Source organism: Protomyctophum parallelum, assembly GCF_964188405.1.
Source record: "Protomyctophum parallelum genome assembly, chromosome: 21".
Taxonomy (NCBI): Eukaryota; Metazoa; Chordata; class Actinopteri; order Myctophiformes; family Myctophidae; genus Protomyctophum; species Protomyctophum parallelum.
In genome coordinates, this window is record NC_139713.1 from 34,465,188 (window position 1) to 34,491,372 (window position 26,185).

The 26,185-nt window shown below is 42.7% G+C and overlaps 1 protein-coding gene across 1 annotated transcript; it reads left to right on the forward strand.

Annotated features, from left to right (window-relative positions):
* The first annotated feature begins 6,801 nt into the window (after positions 1–6,801).
* prpf4 (pre-mRNA splicing tri-snRNP complex factor PRPF4) lies at positions 6,802–24,194 on the forward strand. The gene is made up of 15 exons (XM_083794162.1): positions 6,802–6,871; positions 9,235–9,414; positions 10,010–10,199; positions 10,709–10,787; positions 11,023–11,102; positions 17,430–17,523; positions 17,744–17,838; positions 18,478–18,536; positions 19,082–19,205; positions 21,086–21,175; positions 21,585–21,707; positions 22,565–22,672; positions 23,324–23,442; positions 23,583–23,689; positions 24,069–24,194. Exons 2-15 carry the CDS (start codon positions 9,261–9,263, stop codon positions 24,156–24,158), a joined length of 1,512 nt encoding a protein of 503 aa, XP_083650288.1. The 5' UTR covers positions 6,802–6,871; positions 9,235–9,260; the 3' UTR covers positions 24,159–24,194.
* Positions 24,195–26,185: the final 1,991 nt, after the last annotated feature.

A 26,185-nucleotide genomic window follows, 5' to 3' on the forward strand; every position in this document is an offset into this window, starting at 1 on the left:
GGCCTCAAGGCCTTGCTGTCAGCGTGCCTGCCTTGTTGAGTCAAAAGGAGAATTCCGGAGTAGCCATTTTCTTACCGAATTCTGATAATATATCCATTAAGCACTCCAAGGTAGTTGCAAAATCAAATCCTCTATAGCGCAGCGGTTTTCAACCTTTTTCATATCAAGGCCCATTATCTTTTTTTGCCATTTTTGCCCTGACCACCGTTAATAGACATTTAGCCTCTCAGACACAAAGAATAATATTTAGTTGTCGTTGGATACGATTTTGTCCACAATTCTATGCTGTATTGATGTGCCAAGTCTAGACGTTTAATGTGTGTTTAGAACGTAATTATAAATGTCCCATCCCAGCCAAGTCTATGGAAATTAATGTTTGTTTAGGGTAAATTACTAAATTAATGTAAGATGTCATCTCGCTGATATAAATACATCTTGTAATAAATGTATTTATTTTTATTTATTATTTAGACATGAGAACATCAACATGGCATGCCCCCAAAACTCTGGGCACCCCTCACTCCGCACAAGTGTGACGTTTTATGTTAGGGAAGGATCTTTGTTTTAGACGTTAATACTATGGGGTGGGGAATTGGGGATGGGGCAATTCATTTCTTTCATATTATGGAATGGGTATAGGCCAGTAGCCCTTCTTCTTTCGTTTAACGTCAGAGGTCCAACTCGGTGTCGTGTAGCCATGCATCACTGGTCCTAAGTTTGGAGAGGCTGGCTTCCGAGGGTGGTCTGTATAAGGGGCAGGTGGTTCTTATATCGTCGGCAGTCTGCTTAGGGTCACCGGTCACCGCACTCGCATGCCACACTGTCCGCCAAACCCCACTTCTGCGTTGATGCCTTAAAGCGACCATGCAACGCCAGTTCGTATAGGCGGTACAGTGCGGTGAGGTCCATTGCCGGCGTGGCAGGTCGTCTCCTCCTATAGCGCCATCTCCAGGGTCCCAGATGTAGCGATGAATGCGGGAGGGCCCGGCTGACTTCCCAATCCTGCTTCCACGCTGCTGCCAACCGTGCATCTCTGGAGATGTCATCAGAATTGGTTGCTGCCTTGTTGTAGGGGTGGCGGTGACTTGAATCTTTTCCAATTCCAGCTGGCAGAGAAGAAGGAATTAAGGTTCCTTGGGGTCGTACAGCAGCAGTGTTGGAGGCCCATTCACTCAGCACCAGGGCCATCGCTATACGTATGCGCTGCACGTAGGGCAACATGCCGAGGGGGGGCAACAAAATGTGCCAAAAAGTGCCAAGCCAACCCCCATAATAACAATTTTCTCCGTGACCAAATGGTCAGCTACGTCCCTGCTCAGTGCCACTCCATTGGGTGCTGTGTGGTTGTAACCCCAGTCTGTGTGCTGGAAGTTGAGTTTGGCTGTGGTTAGGCCCTCGACATGGAGTTGAAGCACTAATCGGTCTTTGATGGTCGGAATAACTGCCTGTCCGCCGTTTCTAAGCCTGCCCGCTCGACGTTTGGTTGGCGACATTAGTTTCACAAGTTGGTCTTTCACCATCTCTTGCTACTTACAGGGATGGCCACGTGAAGGCTGTCGTCTTCTCCCCCCCAGTCCCATCAGTAACCCTGATGGGATAGAACGTACAATGGCCCGATCAGTAAGTACCAATTACACCAATTACACAGTCTATCCTTCCGCCTATGCAACTTATTACTGAGGAGGAATCTGGGGAATATGATTACTGTTAAAGTGAAGCAGTTTAGTGATAACATCACAGCCCATCTTAGTGGCACGCTCCAGCGTGGTGGCGCCCAGCTAGAATCTCCCAGCGACAAGCCATCCATTCATATTGATCAGTGGTGGAAAGCAACTAAGTACATTTACTCTACTGTACTTAAGTACAATTTTGAGGTATTTTACTTTACCGGAGTATTTCCAATTTATGCTTGTAATTCTACTCCACTACATCTCAGAGGCAAATATTGTAATTTTTACTATACAATTATTTGAAAACTTTGGCTATTTGAAAATAGCTGATCTACAAGCTCACAAGTCCCATTGTGAGCTCGGGTTGTGAGCTTGTAGATCTGCTATTTGCAACAGATTTGTATACATTTTATAAATTTGAAACCTGTGAAATTGGACATTCTGCATATGGGTAATTTTACTTTTGGCACTTTATATATATATTGATGCCAATACTTGTGCTTACCAGTATTTCTACAGTACATTGCAGTATTGCTCCTTGTATTTAAGTAAAGTACTTTTACCACCACTGATGCTGATCCAACCATTCTGCAATTTTAGTGAACTGACATAACTCAAATTTACCAATGAGTGATTTTTCCAGCAGCTATTCCGAGGGCTGGTTAGCACATGATGGATTACTGCAGTCACCTTAACAAGTCCTTTGACACCTCTGATGAGTGTATCTGTAGGTGGGATAAGTCTGTGGAGGACTCCATTACTGTAGTGAGGATGGTTCATTAATCACTGGCCTGACCCATGGCTGTTTTCAAGTCTGTTAGCATGCCAACCAGCATTTAGTACTTTCTCGGCCTGTACGTGGCCAGAGGTGTGTATGTGTGTGTGTGTGTGTGTGTGTGTGTGTGTGTGTGTGTGTATTGACAGCCCGATCTACAAGCACACAACACATCAGTGTAAAAGTACAATATTGTCTCTGAGATGTAGTGGACTAAGTGGAGTAGAAGTAGAAGTATACAAAATTGGAAATACTGACCTGCCATGCATGTGGTCAACCTCAATCAACCAACTGTCGATACCTTCAGAGGGGTGCTCGATCCAGGGGATTAGTGATGCATGTCCAGAGCTTTAGGTCTGTATTATGCTCAGTGCAAAGGCAGCGGCTGAGGCTAAAGCTGAGAGCTGCCCTGTTAAGGGTTCTCGTGAGTTGTCGGTGATGTCTGTGTGCCTGAAAGGCGGTGGTGGTTATTGGCTGCGGTGGCCTGGTCACACAGGCCAAATGTATTTATGATTTGGTCATTGGCATTTATTGGTTCAGATTCATCTGCTTCCAAGGCGGAGAGATGAGCTCACCGCCAGGAGCAGTGTCATCATGGCCCATAGAGCATCGCTCAGGTGATGACGACTATGCTGGGATTACTGCCACGCAGCCAGGGGCCCTTACTGACGCAGCAGTCGTATCTGTTATGGGGGAAGGTGCCAAGTGAGTCACCTGGGAGCGCTGTCATCGTGGCACCCGCCACACCGCGTCAACTCCTATACACAGAGGGATGGGTTTGTCTGTTATCAAATCTGTGCACGACGTTACCCCCGATGTCATGATATATGGCGCTGCCTGCTTCAGCACCGCATGGATCTGACACGGCGTTACATCAGCATTAGGCCCGAGTATCACAGGCTTCCTTAAAGGCCTGTGCAAAAAGTCCCACCAGGGACTGCTGACTGTAGGTGTTCCTTTCGCACATAATTAAGGGTCAAGAGCCTAAAGCTGGCATGAAAGAAATACAGCTTTCTCTGAATATATATACTGTCCGCCACCCACGCTTACACGCACACATACATTCGATACACTGCAACTTCAAATTCAACTTAATTTGTCAAATTACAAGTTTATATATATATTATATATATATATATATATTGGGGGAAGTAGTTGTTTCAGCATGCAGCCCTGAGGGACTCCCATGTTCAGCGGATCTGATAGGATGCTGCCCATTCTCACCACCTGGTGACAGCCATCCAGCTGCACATTGTCGGGTGCAAGCCCAGATCTCTTAAACCTGACGCTGCCAGCTCCAAAAAGCTTGCTACACAAATTTGTTTCACGGGGAACATGGTTACCCAATACCGCCCTCATCTGGCAGCGTCAGGTTACAGATCTCTGAGCCTGCTGTCGAACTTGGCAGGAACTCTCGCGTTGAAGGCTGAGCTGTAGTCCACAAACAGCAACTGGAGACAGCAGTTACTCACTTCCAGGTGAACAAATACAGTGTGGAGAGCCATATTAATGTGCAAAATAGCCAGGGGTCCATTATGTCTGGCAACATGGAACGAAGTCCCTCACCGGCCTCTCAAAGCATTTAAACTCCCTCCCTGCGCATGCTTACCGTAAGGTCAGATCTCCCGTTAGTCCGACCTGTGCTGCGGGTTACAAATCACCCGTGCTGCGGATTACAAATCACCCGTGGCTTCCTGTGAGGTTAGGGTTAGGTTAGGTACTTCCTGTGAGGTTAGGTTAGGATTTGGGATAGTGTTAGTAATGGTCGGACTAACGGGAGGTCGGGCCAATGCCACGAGGTGGCCCAGCCGCCCTAGCCTGGCTAATAAGCCAGACCGAATCAGCCGTTGGCAAAAATAAATTGCCTGCCGACAGTGTGATTTGAGTCTGGCTTATTAGCCAGGCTACAGCCGCCCGGGATGTCATCAGGGCCTCTGTCATGAATGTCATCAGGGCCTCTAGCCTCATGGAAGTTCACGTGCTTGAAGCCACTGCACACGTATAGCCTCCGAGGATGTTTAATGGGGCTGGCTTCCCTGTTTATCTCAAACAGAGTGATAAAGGTCACCGCAGCTCAGCTGTGCTGCAGTACCAGCCATGCAAAGGCCTCCATGACCTGGTCTGTAGTAATTTGTTATAGAAAATCCCCTGCAAGGGGAGCCAGAATGGTCGGCACATTATTACCATGTATTCCAGGTTAGAAGTTTATAAGGTATATGCACATTATTATCATGTATTCCAGGTTAGAAGTGCATAAGGGTTATGCACATTATTAACATGTATTCCAGGTTAGTATAGTGCATAAGGGATATGCACATTATTATCATGTATTCCAGGTTAGTATAGTGCATAAGGGATATGCACATTATTATCATGTATTCCAGGTTAGTAGTGCATAAGGGGTATGCACATTATTATCATGTATTCCAGGTTAGAAGTGCATAAGGGTTATGCACATTATTTTCATGTATTCCAGGTTAGTAGTGCATAAGGGGTATGCACAATTTGCATTGCACATTCCTGCACCAGGAATTGTTCATCACCCTGATCTTTACCAGAGCGATGCATTTGAGAGCACATGCAATAGTAACCTTCACACACACACACACACACACACACACACACACACACACACACACACACACACACACACACACACACACACACACGTCAGTTGTGATGTCAGTGGAGACAGCATAAGCCATAAGGTAGTGAGGACATCAGGTGGTCATTGTTGGTATCTGCAAGCCTTAGCTGCCTTTTTGTTTTACTTGAGTAAATGTCTCAATACCACAATGTAGAAATAGTCAGTTACAAGTTAAAAAAGGTATTCAAAATGTACTTGAGTAAAAGTACAAAAGGTAAATGTGTGTGTGTGTGTGTGTGTGTGTGTGTGTGTGTGTGTGTGTGTGTGTGTGTGTGTGTGTGTGTGTGTGTGTGTGTGTGTGTGTGTGTGTGTGTGTGTGTGTGTGTGTGTGTGTGTGTGAGAGATGTTTTTTATCCTGCTGTATCTTACAGTAGGTCTATATAGTAGTTATCTTACTCTGTATCTTTATCTTAACTGCTATGCTGCTTCAGGCAACTGAATTCCCCCCACAGAATCAATAAAGGTCTATCTATATCAATACATTATACATATGCCTACATACATAGAGCTACTGGTGGAAAAAGTACTCCCATGTTTTACTTAAGTAAAAGTACCAATAATCCAATGTAGAACTATTACGAGTAGAAATGTACTTGACATCCAAATGTATACTTAAAGTACCAAAAGAAGAAAGTACTCATTATGTGGAAGGTTCAAGGTTCAAGGTTGTACTTTATTGTTACATCTTGTGTAACACTTATTTTAGTTTGGCTTCCTTCAGACAATGCATGCAGCAGCATAATAACATTCAGAACAACAAAAACACGTACAGCATGAAGCACAGCAAACAAAGGGATAGAAGAGTGCAAGAAACAGCAATCAAAAGAGTAAAAAGAATAGTAACATATACTGTACTGTACATGTGCATGTTTTCCCTGTTTTTCCCAGCAATGTTAGGTAAACCTTTGTGTGAACAGCTTCACAGTAGGTTATGTTCCATATACAACACAATTTAGTTGAAGAAGGTGGAATGTCTTATTTCAAGTAACGCATTGTGTGCTTGTATATCGGCTATTTTCTAATGGCCAAAATGTATACCTATAGGGCTGAAGTGTTGTTGGTGAAAATCCTGAACTACACTACACTGTTTCTGATAGGGATAGAATATAGGCATATCAGAATCTGAATGTAAAATTACAGGACACTCATGCAATTTCTGAAATAGCCTATTAGTGAAGATAGAATAAAATTAGCTCAAAAGATAAGGCAGGAAGAGGAAGGAAGCTTATAGCTGCTAGTGGGTATTCTGGGAACAACAGGAGATTTCTTTAAATTTTATTTCGCATAATTCTTATGTACATTCCTCTTCTACCCCATATTTGGTTTCCTGCAAGTGCTGGTTTTCTTTTTCTTTCTTTCTTTTAAACGATTGAGTTTATAGAGCCTTCCTGCTTGCTCAGGGGATAAATGGAATCTTGACCATCAGGTTCAAATTCGTGTCAAATCCTGTGTGTAGGTGAGACATGACCTTTACATGATCTAAACGTTTCAATAGAAGAGCAGGGAGACAAAATATAACAACAACCACGCCTATTGTATATAGTGTGACTGTGAGTGTCTAATCTAACATACAGCTTGGACAAAATTATATTTTATTGTCAAACTAAATTGACAGTGAGTGAGGCATGAAGTATTATACTCTGGTACAGTAGGTGGCGGTATGCACCTAAAATCAACGGTTGCAGAACATTTTGACCCGGAAGTTGTTGTTGATATTGAAGTTGGTGTTCACGCCGTTCACGACTCTGTTTCGTTTGTTTTGGATATTTACATTTTAACGTAAGTAACTTTAATACGACAACAACGCCAACTGCTACTACTTCTACCTTCCATTGCTGTTGTTTCACGTGTTACGGCTGGCTGTTGCTGTGTGTCCATCTGGCTCTCTTGTGTGATCATAATTTTACCCCCTCAAACAACCGAGATCCTGCCGCACACGTTCATTCACACACCTAGTGAGGATGTGGGACAAATATCATTGTGATTATATATGACGACGATGCGTCTACATGGATTCATGTTCTCAGTCGCCACGACTGATTTCATTAATTATTTAGATTCCACAGAAGTCAGCATCAGCAGCATGTCTTATATGAAAGTATGTTGTACAGTAGCAAGTAGCCCCGTTTGGAACCTCAATCTCCAAACTGCCCGTTGGTATGAGCTTGTAGATATGGCTGTTTTGGGGCTATTTGAGAATTTGAAGTGGTCTATGTTTGGAAGCATCTTCCATAATAGCAACTTCCATGGGGCTGTTTCATACAAGCAAAGGTTAAAGCTTCTGTCTGTGATTTCCTCACCTGGTTGGCGGTATGTAGAACAACGGGAACAATGCTACTACATGATCATTAGCTCTTGTCCATAATCGAAGCAGTTTTAAGGCTATGGACCAGAGCTACATGATCCTATTCTTTTCGGCTTGTCCCTTCAGGGGTCGCCAGTCGCCACAGCCTTTCATTTTGCCTCCACCTCGTGCGCATATATGGCACATCTCTCATGTTTAGGCGGCTTGGGAAGCCGTGGATCTACAAGCTCCAAGTGTTGCGTCCTCTGCCTCCTCTTCTCTCACACCAACCTACTTCACTATACAATACATCCATTACTCTTCTCTTTGGTCTTCCTCTATAGGCCTCCTCCCTGCATGGCAGTTCCAACCTCAACATCCTTCTACCGATATACTCACTATCGCTATTCGCTATAGCCCCATATGTGCCCTCTCCCTACACAGAATGAGCGTAGTGCTGATGGAACATACTGGGGCTATATATCCTATCCCTCGTCTGTACGTGTCCAAACCATCTCAGTCTCCAAAACATCTGACATACGCTTATCCCTCTGATGTACTCGTTCCTGAAATCCTATCCATCCTTGTTGCTCCCAGAGAGAACTTCAACCACTAAAACATCATCACATATTTTTTTGCGGGGGAGGGGTTGCTACTACTCATCCAATTTGCGTTTGCGATCTGCTTGTATTAAACGACGTTAAACTCACCATCATTGCAGCTCTAGGCCAAGCTTGAATTATCCTCTTTCAATCTGCCGAGCTTGTTTTTCATAAAGATCCACCGTAGACATGTTATGAGCTACTTTCTGTCAAGAGATTCTGTGCATGTGATTATTTTTTCAAGTGTTGCAGTTTGGAAGCACTCGTTTTCCTTAACGGGTCACGCTGCTGACTCCTGCATTATGTGCAGATTCGAAACAGGTGGTAGTACGCAGGGCCGTTCAGTGACTTCCAAACTACAGCACTTAGAAAAAGAATCACCTGCACAGAATTTCTTGACAGAAATGTTGCAATGTTGGTGAGTTTAACGTTTAATACAAGCAGATCGCAAAATGCAATTTGGATGAGTGGGGAGTCAATGGAGGCCAGGGTATTGCAACTCTAGATTCTTCCCATTATAAAAATATCTAGAGTTGCAAATTGCATCTTTTAACTCCATGGGTGGTAGTTACTGGTTAGGAAATGATGGATGGGGAAGATCCGACCGTCTATATATTATTTAAAGAAACACAATTTTTCATATCGATAGGTCTGGTCTTTTGCTCGTTTAATATGCTTCATAGACTGTATGTCTTGTTTTGTCATGAAGAGGGGCGATCTTATCATCGTACATCATCATACATCTAACTCTCAGACTTACGGTGGTCCTAATGCACACCAAACTGGTGGTCCTTGAGATGTAAAGGTTTGAGAACCACTGCAGCAGCATTGGTTGGTTGGTTTGTTGGTTGGTTGAATAGTTTATTAGACAGAAAATAGAAATGTAAAACAGCAGCAGAGTACAGTCAAACACTTATTCTAAAAGGGATAGCACGGGGAAAAAAGCAGCGCTGGGAAGCACTGTTGCCAGATTTTGTGAGAGAAATAAGCAGCCAGGTCTAGCCTTCCCGTTCCCCTTCACCGATTTTGCATAGGTGAGCATATGTTCAACCCCAGCTGAAAACAACTATTAGTATTGGGGGAAAAAGTACCAAAACCAGGACGTCTCCTGGTGTATCTATCTTCCACTCACCTCTTCCCCGTCGTGGACTGCTTTTTAATTAAACAAACCAGTGAATATGTTGGTTAGTGTGTATGGTTGAGGTGAAGATAGTATTGTTGGGATTATTTGGTCACCATGCTCTTGTTGTCACCAGATTGTAAGACTGACCAGCAGGAGAAAATGTCGGACGATGATGACTCGCCGTTGATGAAGAAGACTCGGATCTACTATGGCAGCTTGGAGGAGAAGGAGAGGGAGAGGTTGGGCTCAAAGGATGGCGCCAAAGCTGGCGTCAAAGCTGGCATCGCGGCGGGAAATATCAACATCTCTTCAGGTACTATTGGTATTTAATCTTAGTTACAGTGCAAAGTACAGTAAGATTATTAAAGTATAATAATGTTTTTTTTTTAATGAATTGCATTTTTATAGCGCTTTTCCAAGTGCTCAAAGCGCTTTACAATGGTTCATTCATTCATACATTGGGAGGTGAAGCGGCAAACAGTCGACGCCAGCGTCCTCATTTCCCACATTCACATTGAAAAGAATTTTTTAACATGGAAAACGATTGACAATAATGCAAAAATAATTGCGACTATGTCAAATAATTGCGATTAGGTGACCGTAGGACATCTATTAACCCATTCTGACCGGGCACCCATTTTGGTGTCGGCATCATGTTATGCTTTAGCTATTGAAAAATAGCAGATCTACAAGCTCATATCGCGCCACCGAGTGGCGCGATACGAGCTTGTAGGTCTGCTATTTTAAAAAAATCGAAGAGCGACTGACATTTCTAGAATCTGATCTCAGGTCAGAATGGGTTAATCAGACCAGTGTGTGTCCGGCGGAAACCTCGTATGAATCTGATCTCAGGTCAGAATGGGTTAATTGTGTTGAATGGCATATTGACTACTGAATGTCCTCTCCAGGGGAGACGATGGATATTGAGGATCGCGCCGTCAATGAGCGACAGTCTGACGTTCTCGCCGATTTTGAGCGTAGGAAACGCGCACGCCAGATCGCCGTCTCCACGGACGACGCCGAGGTGAAGGCGTGCCTCCGTGCCCTCGGGGAGCCCATCACAATATTCGGGGAGGGACCGGCCGAGAGGCGTGAAAGGTGATTGGCCAACGTGTAGCGCCGTTGCTTCTGCTATTCTGCTTATATTCTGCTAGTATTGCTATTACTATAACTTCCAGTTCTTCCTGACTTGTAACTAGTAACTGGTAACAGTCCTAGTATAAATGTTAAAGGTGTGTTTAATATAGTATATAGTGGCCCAGGCCGTAGCGTAACGGTCTGGGCACCGGACTGGTAATCCAGTCGCAGTGTGCCGCGGGTTCGACTCCCGGACCCGACACGGCCTTTACTGCATGTCATCCCCCCATCTCTCTCCCGTTTCCTGTCAGCCTACTGTCTGTCCCTTCAAAAATCAATAAAAGGCGTAAGCCGCAAAAAAATATCTTAAAAAATATATATATATAGTATATAGTTTCTTTCTGACCTGTAATAACGTAGTATTAACCTGTAATCGTAGTAATGTTAAATGTGTTTCGGGTTCCAAGTTCATAATGATCCGTAACTACTAGTAAATGGTACTCGTAGTAATGTTGATATGTGTGTTTTAGGTTGAGGAACGTGCTGTCAATCGTTGGTCCAGATGCTCTGAAGAGATCTAAGAAAGAGGAAGTGAAACGTCAAGAGGAGGTGAAGTGAAGAACTACACTCTCTCTCTCTCTCTCTCCATCTCTCTCCCTTTCTTTGTTCCCACCTTTCCACACCCCTGTACCTCTCCTCCATTTCTCTCCCCTCTCTCTCCCCTCTCCCTCTTTCAGCCCCCTGCCCCTCTCTGTAAAGTGAAGCAATAGCAATTTGACTCACATTTGTATCTTTGTACCCCCCACACACACACACACACACACACACACACACCTCTCTACAGCATCAGCAGACGTGGTACCATGAAGGCCCCGCCACCCTGAAGGAAGCCCGTCTCTGGTTGGCTAGATTCTCCCTGCCCAGGTAAATTCTACATCTGCAGCCACTAACGAGTAACAGCTGTCAACATAGTAACCAGGAGTCTCGTTGTAGGCAGTGCTGTAGCCTAGGTTTTTTCAGACGGTATAACAAGAATTATTCCCTTCACGACATGTGCACATAATAGGCTGTACACCTGAGCGTGATCAATGGATGAAATTAATCTTGTGGACTTCACACAACTTACATGGAGGTCTTGTGGCCTAAATACCGCTATACTGTAGGTTGAACTCTGCTAATAAACAAACCTCAACGATTTACATTCGGACACTGACATTATGTGATTGCCTACACGATTGTCACACATTTCAGCAGGTCACCAATTTCACCGTAACACCACCATGCTGGAGAGACCGAGTATGAGTGAGCAAGTGGCCAAGATTTGGGGTATTGGACTTTGGCTTTTGGGTGTTTTCACACGAGGGTCCTATTTAGATGATCTATGGTGCAAAGTAGCACATGAATCAGAGAGTCATTTCCTACAAGCTCCATCCTTCATAGTTTTCTGGAAAGGGAAGAAGAATAGAGATTGAAAGCAATCTTATATATATATATTTTTAAATAAAAATATACATATCTGCCTGGAACAAACCACCTAACTCCAAAATGTTTTTCAGGAAATTAACATCCACTATTAGAGTTAAGAGGTTTTTGCCAAAGCACTTTTTAATACTTTCCATTGGTTCAATATATTTTTAACCAACACACAGACGTGAAGAGTGTTCAATAGCATTGATTTATGCAAGAACAATCAAAACCCTAAACAAATGGCAACGATATGTGCATATACAGGCAGTCAAGATATTCATGACAATGTCAGTGGTATGAGGCGGTTATAAAAGGAGCTGAGCAGCATTATACACGTACAGGTATGTACGTGATATTGTACTTTTTGTTTCTTTATTTACCCAGGGTAGCAGCTGAGCTCAAGTGCTCATTTTCAGCAACGCCCTGCACACAGAAACACACAGACCGACACACACACACACACACACACACACACACACACACACACACATTAAAACATGGGAGCTGACCAGTACAGTCTACTGTCGGCCACTGAGCAGCTCCATTGGAGCAGTTGGGGGTTCAGTGACTTAGGCCTCTTTTAGACGGGGACCATCTCCATATAACACGTCAAAGTCCCGTTGCATTCTCATTTATTCTTACCCTTTACACGAGAACGCACACGTTATGATATGATGTGCTATTTTGCTATACTGTCGCTAGGTGGCGATAACGGGCTGCCAAATAGACAGGTCACCCACGTACAAGAAGAAGAAACCTTCACGCAAGCCTGCGCAACACGGCTCTGGGCGCGCCACGGGATGGTATATATTGTATAATACATTAGGCTACATAAACGCTGCTGCCGCGGCTGCCGTCTATCACAAGGCTTTTTATTTACATCATGGTTTTACATTCAACATCACTGATGAGCAGCACTTTGTAGGCGAGGAGGGAGGCTTGTTCAGGAACTCCATTATATCATAATGATATGGCTCTGCATCAATGTAATAAACATATGCGCTGTGAGCCAACGTGAGCCATGATGTCATAAGTTTTGCGGATTCACCGTTTTGCCTGTTTATATGGAGACCATAGGATACGGCGTTCTCAAAGATTTCCACTCTGGGAGGCAGTTTCACTTCGATGCGTTTTCACCTCCTGAGAACACGGTTCTCGTCTAAATGACAGCGCTAAACGGTACTTTATTTTGCCGTTTTTTATGAACACCATCCTCGTGTAAATAGCACCTTAGTTGCTCAAGGGCACTTCAGCGGTGTTGGGTGAGCGATGATCATTCACTTCCTCACCCAACCCAACTTTACCTCTGATCATCAATTGGCTCAGAGCCTCAATGATTTCTATACCAGATTCGATGTCCATGACTTCAGTAGTAACCATTGCGTGTTAAGGAACAGTCTGCAGTCAGCCCCCCCTTTAAAACCCTTTTTTGATGAACAGAGTGTTATCAAGTCCTTTAAAGGCTGTAGGCCTGGGAAAAGGTCCCGGCCCAGACAATATTGGGGGTCACCTGATAAAGACTTGCGCTGAACAACTAGGCCCTATCTTTTATTATATATTTAATCTATCTCTTTTCCAGCAGAAGGTGCCATCCCTCTGGAAACAGTCCACCATAGTTCCGGTGGCCAAGAGCAATAAGCCCCAAACGCTCAATGATTTCAGGCCTGTTGCTCTAACTTCCCTGATCATGAAACAATTTGAAAAACTAATCAAGTCCGAGCTTGTGGCAAAAACTGAGCGCTTACTGGACCCCCTCCAGTCTGCGTATAGGGCTGGAAGGGGTGTTCAAGATGCACTTGCCACCTTATTGAATCTCCTACACAAACACCTTGAAGGTAGTAAAAACCCATGCTAGGCTGCTCTTTATTGATTTTTCCTCAGCATTTAATACCATACAGCCCCATGTCTTGGTTGATAAACTGGTTAACTCCTTTGGTGTAGATCCCTGTCTGGTGGGCTGGATACTTGACTTCTTAACCAACAGATCTCAACGTGTAAGGGTTAATGAAATACTGTCTAGCTTCCTGACATCTTCTACTGGCTCGCCCCAGGGCTGTGTTTTATCTGCCTTTCTTTACATTCTTTATACCAACGATTGTGTTAGCCATTTCCAAAATAGATTCATCATTAAATACGCTGACGACTCGGTCATCGTCAGCCTGCTTGACAATGATGAGAACTGTCACGGGCAAGTGGTAGACGACTTTCTATCCTTGTGTGACAACGCCTTCTTGCAGCTTAATGTTTCAAAAACAAAAGAGCTATGCATAGATTTTAGACGTTCCCCACAATCCCCCCAGAAGAGTGTTGTCAATGGACAGACTGTAGATATTGTGCCCAGCTACAAGTATCTAGGCACAATTATTGATGACAAACTGAAATTCGACCTAAATACTGATGTGATGCAAAAAAAAGGTCAACAACGCCTGTACTGCCTAAGGAAATTGGCTAAGTTCAATGTCGACAAGACTCTGATGAAACTGTTTTACAGTGCCTACATCGAGTCCGTCATTTCTTTCTCCATTATCTGTTGGTATGGTAATCTCTGCATCAGAGACAAAAATTCCCTAGGGAGAATTGTAAAAGTGGCCTCAAAAATCATTGGCTCACAAATGAACGGCCTAGACCAGATCTTTAAAGATGGAGTGCCACAATTTTTGTATTTTTCCAGCTTTTCATGTGTCTATGGGGTGACAGTACTTCATTAGACACCCTGGAGTCGTTTTTATGTCCAATGGTGTAATAACTTTGTATTTAGGGTTTCTTCCTGGAGGCTGAACCCTTGACGGTCAAACGGGCCAATGAAGTAAACACGGATAGTGTGACGTAAAAATATTGCACGCACACACGCACCTCCCCCTCTATACATATTTTTTAAATACGACAACCTCTGTGGGCGGAGCTGCCTGCCACATACACACGTGTGAACTGAACAGCGCAGCCAGTTTGCTTTTGCTGCTCTGTGTGTGTCTAACTGTGTGGCAGATTTTCAAACAGTCATTTCACACATTACCAGTTCACAGCAGAGCAGACTGTTTTTCGTTAGATTGGAAGCAAGTAAATGTTCACGTCGGGTCCTCAGGAAGGAAACCACAACAAACCAGTCTTATAGCCTACCTGCTCTGCTGTATAGTTGCTCTTGTTGTTCTCAAGGAGTAGGTTGTTTCTTTTATAATCACAGTGGTCGGGCTTTGATACAGAGTGTAGTGTCACAGTGTGCATTCTTGTAGGCTGTTGTAGTCAATATGTATGTAGGTCCTAATACTTATACGAGGCTGTAAAGTCAAGAATTAGAAGTATGTTGTGTTGCGCTGGATGTCATGTTGCCATGTCTGGCTATTACAAGCGACTTGGGCTTGTTTTCATATAAGTAACTTTCAGGGGAGATGTGGTTGACTTGACCAATGATTCATGTGAAGGACCCTCAGATTAATATGTTGTTAAAAGGATTGGTGTTGTTGAAACGTTTTCATAAATATTCACGGCAATTTCTGTGACTTATTTTTGTGGACCTGGCCGCTTGTTTCTTTAAATCTGGCGACTTTTGCTGAAACTCAACGCAGTCAGATAAAGGACAGTTTTAATGCCAGGGTGCTTAGCTGGAGGAAATCAATAGCCTACAATATATTGTAGGCTAAATGATCTATCAAACTAATTGTTTCTGCTGTTAAACTATGATCGAATTGGATGATGAGCTGAGCTGATTGCGACAATAGGGTCAATATAATTGGAGGAAATAAATAAATGATTATAAAAAATCAGAAAAAACAGATCTGATATGGTATGGATGCATGGATTATATGCCTATACATGGATGGTGGCAGTATAAATGCATAATGGTGCCTATACGATATCTCAGAAATATTGGAAGTGTTCACTTCTAACATTCACAAAAACATGAGTTTTTGTTACATTACAGACACCAATTTGCCATTTTGTAAACAAAAGGGCAGAGCCATGGGCTGTCCTTTTATAAGGAGGGGGAGGGACTAGGACAAGTGGGTGGTCTTAAAGGAGGAGGCGGAGGGACTGGATTAGGTGGGTGGTGCTATGGTTAAACTCACGCATACCTAATGAACTGGTGGGTGTGTCCACATAAAACCATCATTTAAACAAATACTGTACACTTTTTTGAAAAAATTATACCTCATATACACCTAAATACACCTGATGATCATGTTTAAGTGTGGAAAAAAATCACGGCACTCCATCTTTAAGAAACAGGTACTTAACAAAGCCCTGTGTATCCGATCTGATGCTGCTCACCCACTATACGGAGAGTACATCCTTCTCCCATCCGGCCTTCGCTTGCGAGCCCCCTGTGCCACAAAAAACAGGCACAAACATTCCTTTGTCCCGGTCTCTATTCACACACTGAATGCTGCTGTGGGTAGATCGAGGATATAACCTTATGATGAGCACTTTTACTTTTTACTGTATTATCTTGTGCCTATGTCTATGCACATGCACTTTTATGACCTATCGCATAGCACTTTAAACGCCTGCACTTTAATGGTTGTGTGCACCTTTTACTCTGGTATCCGCTATGTGAACTGTTTGTTGTCTGTACTGTTTCATTCATTGTTTAATGTACTGTCTATGCTGCAACCCAATTTGCCCTTCGGGGACACTAAATAAACTTGAACCTTGAACCACCCCAATTATCCTGCCCATCCAGGGAATCGAACCAGCAATCTGCCGGCAACAAGGCCGGATTGGCTAGGTCACCGCTGCCCACCATTATACTGCTGTTGAGATATCATGACGTAACTGTTAGGCATACCTGAGGTTACATTGTAGCAGCGAATGCAGATGTGTACATAAGGTGCAGCAGGAGAAACATTAACAGATTGGAACATAGATGCATGTGTGCATAACGTGCTTCGGTACTACAAACATTAACAGATATGGGCTTTAGTGAGCTCATAGTCTTAAGACCTATGTTTAGGTGAGATCCAAACAAAGGTAATTCTACATAAGGAAAGGAAAGGAAAAATAATACACATAAAGGAAGGTAATTTGACATGGGCAAAGTAGGTCTAGAACGCGGGGATGTCTTGGGGACATTTCCGACTTCAGTGTTACTATTTAACTGCATTATCTTGGTTTAAAATGCAGCACAGGTTGCAAAGCGGTTGTATTTAGTCTCTGAATTATTCATTGGTGTGTTTTGAGGTATAACATGAATTATTAGATCAATAATAGTGTATTTTCTCATTCCCTTTAACCACTTGAACCCATTGTCCCTGTTTTGTAGAAACATTTGGCAAAAATCTCACAAAACTAACAAAAAAGCTCACAAAGCAACGTGATGCGCTGAGCTTGTAGATAACGGCTATTTTGCCAAAGATCTTTAGTGTAGCACGAAAACAGGAGGGGGCCTAAGGTAGTATAGAGCCCTAGGCCACTTTGTTCAACTGATTATTAACCCATTCTGACCTGAGATCAGATTCATACGAGGTTTCCGCCGGACACACACTGGTCTGATGAACCCATTCTGACCCTAGATCAGATTCTAGAAATGTCAGTCGCTCTTCGATTTTTCAAAAATAGCAGACCTACAAGCTCGTATCGCGCCACTCGGTGGCGCGATATGAGCTTGTAGATCTGCTATTTTTCAATAGCTAAAGCATAACATGATGCCGACACCAAAATGGGTGCCCGTTCAGAATGGGTTAAGTGGTTAATGGCCACGTTCGCCTGGACATGGCACATTGCTGTTCAAATAACGTTGAAGAAGCTAACAGTTTTCTGATGGGAAAACGTATCTGCTGTTTTTGTCAGGGCGGTGAAGCGTTTGGAAGCAGCACGTGCCCATAAAGAAATCCCTGAGGCGACACGCACCATCAAACAACAAGAACTGCACAAGAACCTGCGGGTAACATGTAGTAAAGAATATGCATGAACTGTGAAGTCATTCTGATTACATTTGAAAACCAGAAAGATTATGATTCATTAAAGTCCAACAATTAAATCAAATGCCAATTGCTTTTTTTTCCCCAAATAACATTTTTTGTGTGCTTTGAAATATCCATGTTTGATAATATATAAAATTAAAAAGGAATGTCTTGTAATTCTACTGTGTTATACTCCAATAGAATCTGAATAACTTCTGCAGTCAGATCGGCGATGAGCGGCCCATCTCCTTCTGTCAGTTCAGCCCAGACTCTAAGATGCTGGTCACTGCTTCCTGGTATGACTACAGCACGCACGCACAACACACACACACACACACACACACACACACACACACACACACACACACACACACACACACACACACACACACACACACTCTGCACATCAGTGTTGATAGTTTTGATAGTACATTTTGATTTAGTTTTAGTCATAGTCTTTTGAATAAAATTTCATTTAGTTTGTTATATTTTAGTCACCTGAAATGTTTTAGTGTTAGTCTAGTCTTAAATGACAACATATGCGATTTTAGTCAACGAAATCTACAGTTGATTTGTATAGACAAATGCATTTTGGCGGGCCTCGTAATGGCTGATTTTATACTTGGCTGCATGCTAAAAAAAGAGCGGATCTACAAGCTGACAATGCGTTGTGTTGCGTTGCGATGCGTTGTGAGCTTGTAGATCTGCTATTTTCAGAGTGCAACACCTGAGCGCAACCAAACTAAATAAAATAGTCTCTTCTCCACTAGTCCCTACAGTCCTAACATTTTAATCTAGTTCTCTTTTTATTTGTTGACAAAATTGTCAGTATATTTAGTCCGTTTTATTTATGCCACTCCATTTTATTCTCTGACACTTGTTGCTATTCTTCATTCTACTCTGTTGTATTATATTCTATGCATTTCATATTGTAGGAGTGGCCTCTGTAAATTGTGGTCGATTCCAGACTGTAATCTCATACGGACGCTGAGAGGTAAGCGGGTATCAAACTACCAACCACTTATTCTTCTAAGTAGTTATGTATTGGATTACATTTTACAATGCATTTTCATACTGTACTGTAAAGGCAGGCTACAATAGATTGTCCTTCAATAGTATTGAAACGGTATTTTACAATAGGTGATATAGACAGTTTGAAATAGATGTCTTTACAGTCTATTGTAAAGGCAGTTTACAATAGTGTTGTTCTTTTGTACAACGAATCTCTTCAAAGAAAATAACCGATCTGCTGTTTTCGCCAAATGTTAGCCTATTTTTGCAGAATGTTTATGTAATATGTCCAGACATTCTGTTCTATTTTGCTTTATTGTATTTTGTTGCATGAATGTTGAGAGAAAGGAGATCCCACACACTGTCTTCACTTATATAACAGTAGTGTATTTAACTACTGAGTTACAACGTTTCGGTCTCACAACCTTCATCAGGCCGTGAGTTGCATCAATGTTGCATTTTTGTTTATATTGTATCTCGTTGCATTGATTCGTCATTCTGCTATATATTTTTTACTGTTGAATCCAGGTCATGAAACCATTGTAGGCTCAATCGGGTTCCACCCACAAGCTACGATCTCTCTCGAAAAATCCGACATCAACCTGGCCTCTTGCGCTGCCGACGGCACCGTCAAGCTCTGGAGTCTCGACAGGTGATTGGTTAGGGTTGCATGGTTGTCATTCGTTGTCTTGGTGATTGGCTGTCTGTTTTGTGTTTGGCTGTCTGTTGATGTCTTTGTGATTGTCTGCATTATTGTCTGTCTGACTTTGTCTTCGCTGTATGACATACAGCAAAGACAAAGTCAGACAGACAATAATGCAGACAATCAATGGATTGGACCATCAATCACAGATATAGACATACAGTGTATGTCTATATCTGTGATTGATGGTCCAATCCATTGATTAGCTATAGATGGATGAACCAGGAACCAGAAGATATGACCACATTACTCCTGTGTTCAGCATTTATTTTAAAGTTAACTTGTTTGTTTTTAAATCACTAAACGGACTGGCACCTGTGTATCATTTCTGACCTCCTGTCCCCTCACATACCTACCCGTAATCTTAGATCAGCAGACACATTTTTACTTGAAGCCCCCAACACAAAGCTGGTGACGGAAGGTGTCAGGGCTTTCGCTGCTAGCAGGGCTCCATTCCTGTGGAACCAACTACCGCTGGAAATTAGACGGACCACTTCAGTGTCCACTTTTAAAATACTTTTTTGCTTTCTCTTTTTAAAATGTTCATTATTTTTGTACTGCTCTTTTTGCTTTTGTTGATTTGCTGTTTAGGTATTGCATGTGAAACTTTGTAAACCTGTTTTTGAAAATGCTATAAAAATAAATATATATAATATGGATTTAGATAGACGGACAGATATTCTAATGCAAGCCTGGCCATATATGGGCTTATTTATCCAGTCCCACTGACCGACAAGACACCTTTAACTTCATATAGAAGACAAAATTAAATGCACTGCATTTTTATGCTTTTACCAGTGTTACCAGGGTTATTGTGGTGACAACAGCAAGTTGAGGTCTGGGTACAAGTAGCCTCGGTACCAGGCTTTCATTTTTGTTGGTGCAAAAATGTAAAGCCTGGAGGAACGCATTGGCCGCTCTGGTCTAAAAGTGGGAGTCAACCCTTCCGGGTGGGCGTCGCTCCAAATGATGTGACGTAGCGCTGCACTAGGGGGGAGAGGAGGGGCCGGGGGTGACGGACAGATCGATGAGATCCAATCAGGGCGTGCGCAAATCTCAGCCGCGACCCGCCCCTCTAGACCAGAAACCTAACACGTTAGCTCAGGCTAGGGTACAAGCATTGCCCGGTGGTGCATTACTAACTAGAAAAAGTGCCCTTCTGGGCACAGGTCTCCACCAGGATAGGAATGTAGGACATTGCAGCTTGCCTTCATCTGGTGGTTGGATAAAAGGGCAACAAAAGTAAATTAGAGGTAAAAACACTTTTCGGCCAGTTATAGCGCCACCTTGAGGCTGAGTTGAAATTGTTCATGTGGCATTTCTTCCTCGGCCTAGTGGGAATGTGCGTGCACAATTTCACGGAAATCACGTGATGTGTTCAGGATTTGCAGCATTTTGTTTGAAACTGAGCACTCCTGTGAACTTTGGAAGCCAATCTTAACCAATCAGGATGGAGTCTGAGAAATCTGAAAGACCCGTTTCGTTGAATGGCTCTAGAGAGACTGTGTACCAATTTGCGCGATGTTTGGACAAAATCTGTAGGTGTACTGTGCAAAAACTTGTTTTGCACAAAGCGGCCTCCTGGTGGCGCTATAACAGGCCGTTCTGGAAATTTTGGGGCAGAGGTTCATCGTTGGCATCCAGGGAGTGTGTGTGCAAAATTTGGCATCGACCGGGTTAACGGTGGCCGAGATTAGCTGCTCACGGACACACGGACGGACGGACACACACACACACACACACACACACGGACGGACGGAGTGCAAAACATACTCTCCCCCCCATGCCTTCGGCCTGGTGGAGACAATAATGGTGTGTTAACCTTGCAGTGATGAACCAGTAGCAGACATCGAGGGTCATTCCATGCGTGTCTCCAGAGTGGCCTGGCATCCGTCCGGAAGGTTCCTCGGCACGTCCTGGTGAGTCGGTCGGAAACTAGCGAATCGCACAGCACGCACCCCATGCTCTCTGTAGACGTTTCTCTACACTCCACAAGGGGAATCTTCCGATATGTATTATTATCAGTTGACCCATTTAGACCCGAGGCCGATTCTTAAAGCGCCTTCTAAATACTGACAAACGTAACTGTTTATTCACAAATTACAAAAGAAATATTATGTTGCTATATACTGTACATGGCAACAACAACAACCCAAAAATGGGTTCCCGTCCATTTAATTCATGTCATGACTTTCTGAATACTTTTTTTCTTTTTCTTCTTTGTTTTTTTTCTATCCTCTCATTTAACATGTTGTTTGTTATAATATATGTTATATGTTGTTTTTTCTCTATTTATTTATCTCTCTCTCGCTTGTTGCTTGCTTATAGCTATGACAACTCCTGGCGGCTCTGGGATCTAGAAGCTCAAGAGGAGATTCTCCACCAGGAAGGACACAGCAAAGGAGTCCATGATCTGAGCTTCCACCCCGATGGATCACTGGCCGGCACTGGGTACTTATTACCCTCCTTAGTACATTCTGACCTGAGATCAGATTCTAAAAATGTCTATTACATCCTGACAGTTTCATTATTAACCCATTCTGACCTGAGATCAGATTCTAAAAGTGTCTTCGATTTTTCAAAAATAGCAGACCTACAAGCTCGTATCGCGCCACTCGGTGGCGCGATATGAGCTTGTAGATCTGCTATTTTTCAATAGCTAAAGCACGACATGATGCTAACACCAAAATGGGTTCCCGCCCAGAATGGATTAATACACTGTCTAGTGCAGTGGTTTTCAACCCTTCATATCAAGGCCCATTATTTATTCAGAATTTGAGATTCAATCTCATTCAATCTCATTTAATGAGATTTAGCCTCTCAGACCCAAGACCTAGAATAGTTTGTTGTCGTTGGATACGATTTTGTCCACAATTCCATTCTGTATTGATACCATTAGTAGAGATAACAGGCTTCTTTGTAAATTAAGTGCAGATGTTTAACAACAATTGAACTCTTGAGAGCGAAAACGGGTCCTTTTGGTTTCATTTTACGCTCTGAAGAAACAAATAAGGGTCCATTTGGTTACCAACTCTTCATCATTTAGCTGGGGACCACCTGGAACCCCCTCAAGGACCACTGGTTGAAACCCACTGGTCTAGTGCCTTATGTTATCTAGTGTACTAATGCCCTATCAAGACACATTGTTTTGTTGGCCATTATCCAGTTGTAAATCCAACTTTTATTACTCGACCAAACCTTCTTTAGGGGGTTTATTTAAAAATGAGTCCATTGTGAAGGCACAGAGGTAGCACACTGCTTCAGTACTTGGTTGGTTAGTTTTTTTGTGTTCTGTTTTTGTTGTGCAGGGGTCTCGACGCGTTCGGCAGGATCTGGGACCTGCGAACTGGACGCTGTGTTATGTTCCTTGAAGGCCACCTGAAGGAGATCTACACCATTAGCTTCTCTCCCAATGGGTGAGCCCAATAAATGTAGTATACTACTAATAATGCCCTATTTATAGGGTCCTTTAGGATTTTAACAACTCCGGTTCCTTATCGATTCCCTCTTTAACGGTCCGATTCCTATAGGGTTCCAAATCAGTTATGGTGGTGCTTGAAATGTAAATGTTTGAGACCCACCAGCATTGTGATTGTATAGCAGAAGTGAAGTCCACATATCAGCTCGGACAGTGTGATTAAAAACCGGTTCTGGAAACTGTTCCTAGCTCCTTTAGAATGTTACATATGTCCACATAAATGACGTAAAGCATCCTTTTTTTTTTTCTTGACAGTCTTGACACTTTTCTGAAAAACGTATGTTTCTATATCAGTGGTGCTCAAACTATTTCATGTCAAGGAGCCGACCCCCATCTCAAAATATTTTGTTTCAGGGACCTCCCAAAAGCAAAGAGTTGAAGCCTCAATTTCACAATTAAAAAAAATAGCAGATCTACAAGCTCGTATCGCGGCACTCGGTGACACGCTACAAGCTTGTAGATCTGCTATTTTTCAACGGGTGAAGTTAAAAATAATGGTTAAAGTGGTTCAAAGCTAATGTCGTTAGTCTAAATGGGTTAAAAGTAGCGATATTACTTTTGTGAACACTAACGTTTGTCGTTTCTGCAGTTACCATGCAGCAACAGGAAGTGGCGACAACACAGTGAAGGTTTGGGACCTGCGTTACAGGAAGGCAGTCTATACGATCCCTGCCCACCAGAACCTGGTGTCCTCAGTCCGATTCCAACGTACGCACTTTCTCTCTTATTAGCAAACATCAGAATAGATTTGATTATATTAGGGTGTGAACCCTTCAGAATGTTTTACATTTCTTCAGGCATGTTTTGTATAAAATAATTTGTCTTCTGTTTCCCGTCCCATACGGCAGCCACTGATGGCCACTTCCTGGTGTCGGTGGCCTATGACAACATGGCCAAGGTGTGGTCACAGCCTGGATGGACGCCTATCAAAACGCTGGCAGGCCATGAGGGCAAGGTGGGGCCCACTTGTTGGTCCATGAGTTGCTTGTTAGCAGTGTTGATTTTGGTTTTAGTCATAATCTCTTGAATTGTTTTCAATGAGTTTTAGTCACATTTCTGTCACCTGGAATGTTTTAGTCTACTACATATAAGATTAAGACCGACTAAAATGTATTTTGGCAGGCCTTGATTCCGTCGCTCACCTGAAAGTGTATTTTCTGTTTATTGAAGAGCTGGAGAGACGGGGAGACGCCTTTTACTTAACACTCTAGCATTGATTACCATCAGCATATAGAGCTTTAGCTTTTTAACAAAAAACATTGTTTTAGCAAAAAGCGGAAAGGATAATGGTTTACTTGAAATTAAACATTATATCCTCTCTTTTTCCTTATAAGGTCATGGGTGTGGACATGTCACCTGACGGCCAGCTGATCGCCACATGCTCATATGACCGCACGTTCAAACTCTGGACATCAGAGGTGTGAATGCAATGAACGAGGACGCAAGACATGGAAAACAACCGTTTTGTTACTTTTAGAGAGAAGATTGAGATCATTTTGTGTTGACATTTTTTTTTAATAAAGTGAATTTTCGGAAAGTGTGGGGATTGTGGACTTCTATTAAATACTATCGAACTGTTGAGCATACACGTTAATAATGTGATTAATCTGATTCCTCATACTAATGAGACAGCAGTAGCTAACCAACATAGCCATGTTTTGTGTTACTTTAAAGGTTAAAGTCCCATGAATGATTTCAGTATTGCCTGGGTTAGTCATTGACAAGTCATTGATTAAATCAGTGGTCCTTGAGTGTGCTCCGATGGGGGGAGACTACTTTAGCCCTATATATACATGGCTATTTGAAAATAGCCGATCTACAATCTCACAAAACATCTTGAACATTTTAGAAACCTTTTTTTTTGTTAATCTTGATATCAAAAATCCATATCTCAACATATTAGAATATTAGGCTACATTACACCACTCAAAAAAGGGCGTAGGCCTATAATACGGAAATGTCAACCATCTGGAAAGTACTGCATGTTAATTTATGCACTCATTACTTTGTCTGGGCTACTTTTAAGTAAACAACTTCATCAATGGGGTGTGACTGTGACGTGGAGGTGATCTGATCAGCCTGTGGCACTGCTGAGTTGTTGCGGAAGCCCAGATTTGCTTTGATGGCATCATCTGTATTGTTGAGTCTAGTGTGTCACACCTTCCTCTTGACAATGAATACAACATACTAGTGTAGATTCTCTGTGGGGGTTCAGGTCAGGCCAGTTGGCTGGTCAGTCAACTTAAGCGTGGTAATATCATGGTCAGTATGTACACCAGTTTCTGGTAGTTTGGGCATTGTAGACAGGACAGGTGCCGTGTCCTGCTAGAAATCTAAGAACTTTGATTTTACAATATACTTTGGGGTCCCAGAGATAGCAATCAAACCGGGGTCCTTGAAATGAAAATGGTTGAAAATCACTGCTAGAACCGTGAAACCTTCTCTTATGGGGGCCATTGGCATATATTTTCAAATGGGGGGTCTGCATGCTAATGAGTGTCAAATCGGGGGTCCTTGACATGGAAAAACTGCCATAAAGCTTGTTAACATAGGAGAGAGATTGATCTGTTCATCTGGGGGTCTTTGAAATGAAACACATTTTTATGGGGCGTTGGTTCCCCCTGCTGGTGACATTGAGTGTCTCTTTTTCAAGCCTTTTATGAATAGAGCCTTTGATAAAGCTTGAGTTTCTTCTGTGTTTAACTTTGAAATGAGATCTCTGACAGAGAAACAAAAGGACACAAAAAACGAAGCACATAATAAAGGTTAGATTAACGAAGCTAAAGATTTTAATAGATGGCAATGGAGATTGCAGAATATAGGGTCACAATGGAAACAAGTCCCCATGACCTTTAGCCTAAATGTCTAAAATGACTGTTAACTAGAGAGAGGCTATTCTAATAAAGTATTCAATCAATCAAACATTTAAAGTGAACTCTCTCTCTCTCTCCTCTGCAAAATGTCTACCTCAGAGAAAGAGAACTGGTCAGTCCACTTAGGTTTCGACTGAACAAGTCTCTCTCTCTCGCTCTCTCTCTCTCTCTCTCTCTCTCTACCTGTGGCCCCTCCCCTCCTCAATCCTCAGGTGTGTCATGTTCTGACGGACTGGCTGATGCCATTCTCAGGGGAGACGCGATTGAGTTCGTGTTGAAAACGGGAGAAAGAAAAACAAGCAGAAAAAGAACACTTTCCCGTAGGTTTTGGTGTCGCGAAGGAGAGAGAGAGACGGGGGGTTAGAAAGTAGACAGACGGAGAGCAGCTGAAGAGACAGAAGACGGACATTTTGTTGTGGAATCTTTGTCAAGAAAAGAGTGAGTAGAAAGTCAATAAAACATTCATGATGAACATATATATATACACGTGTATAGTTTAAAACAAATGTATGATGTTATCCTAATTATAATTTGAATTTATATTAGAATGGGTACTGTAACAGCATCCTTGACATAGC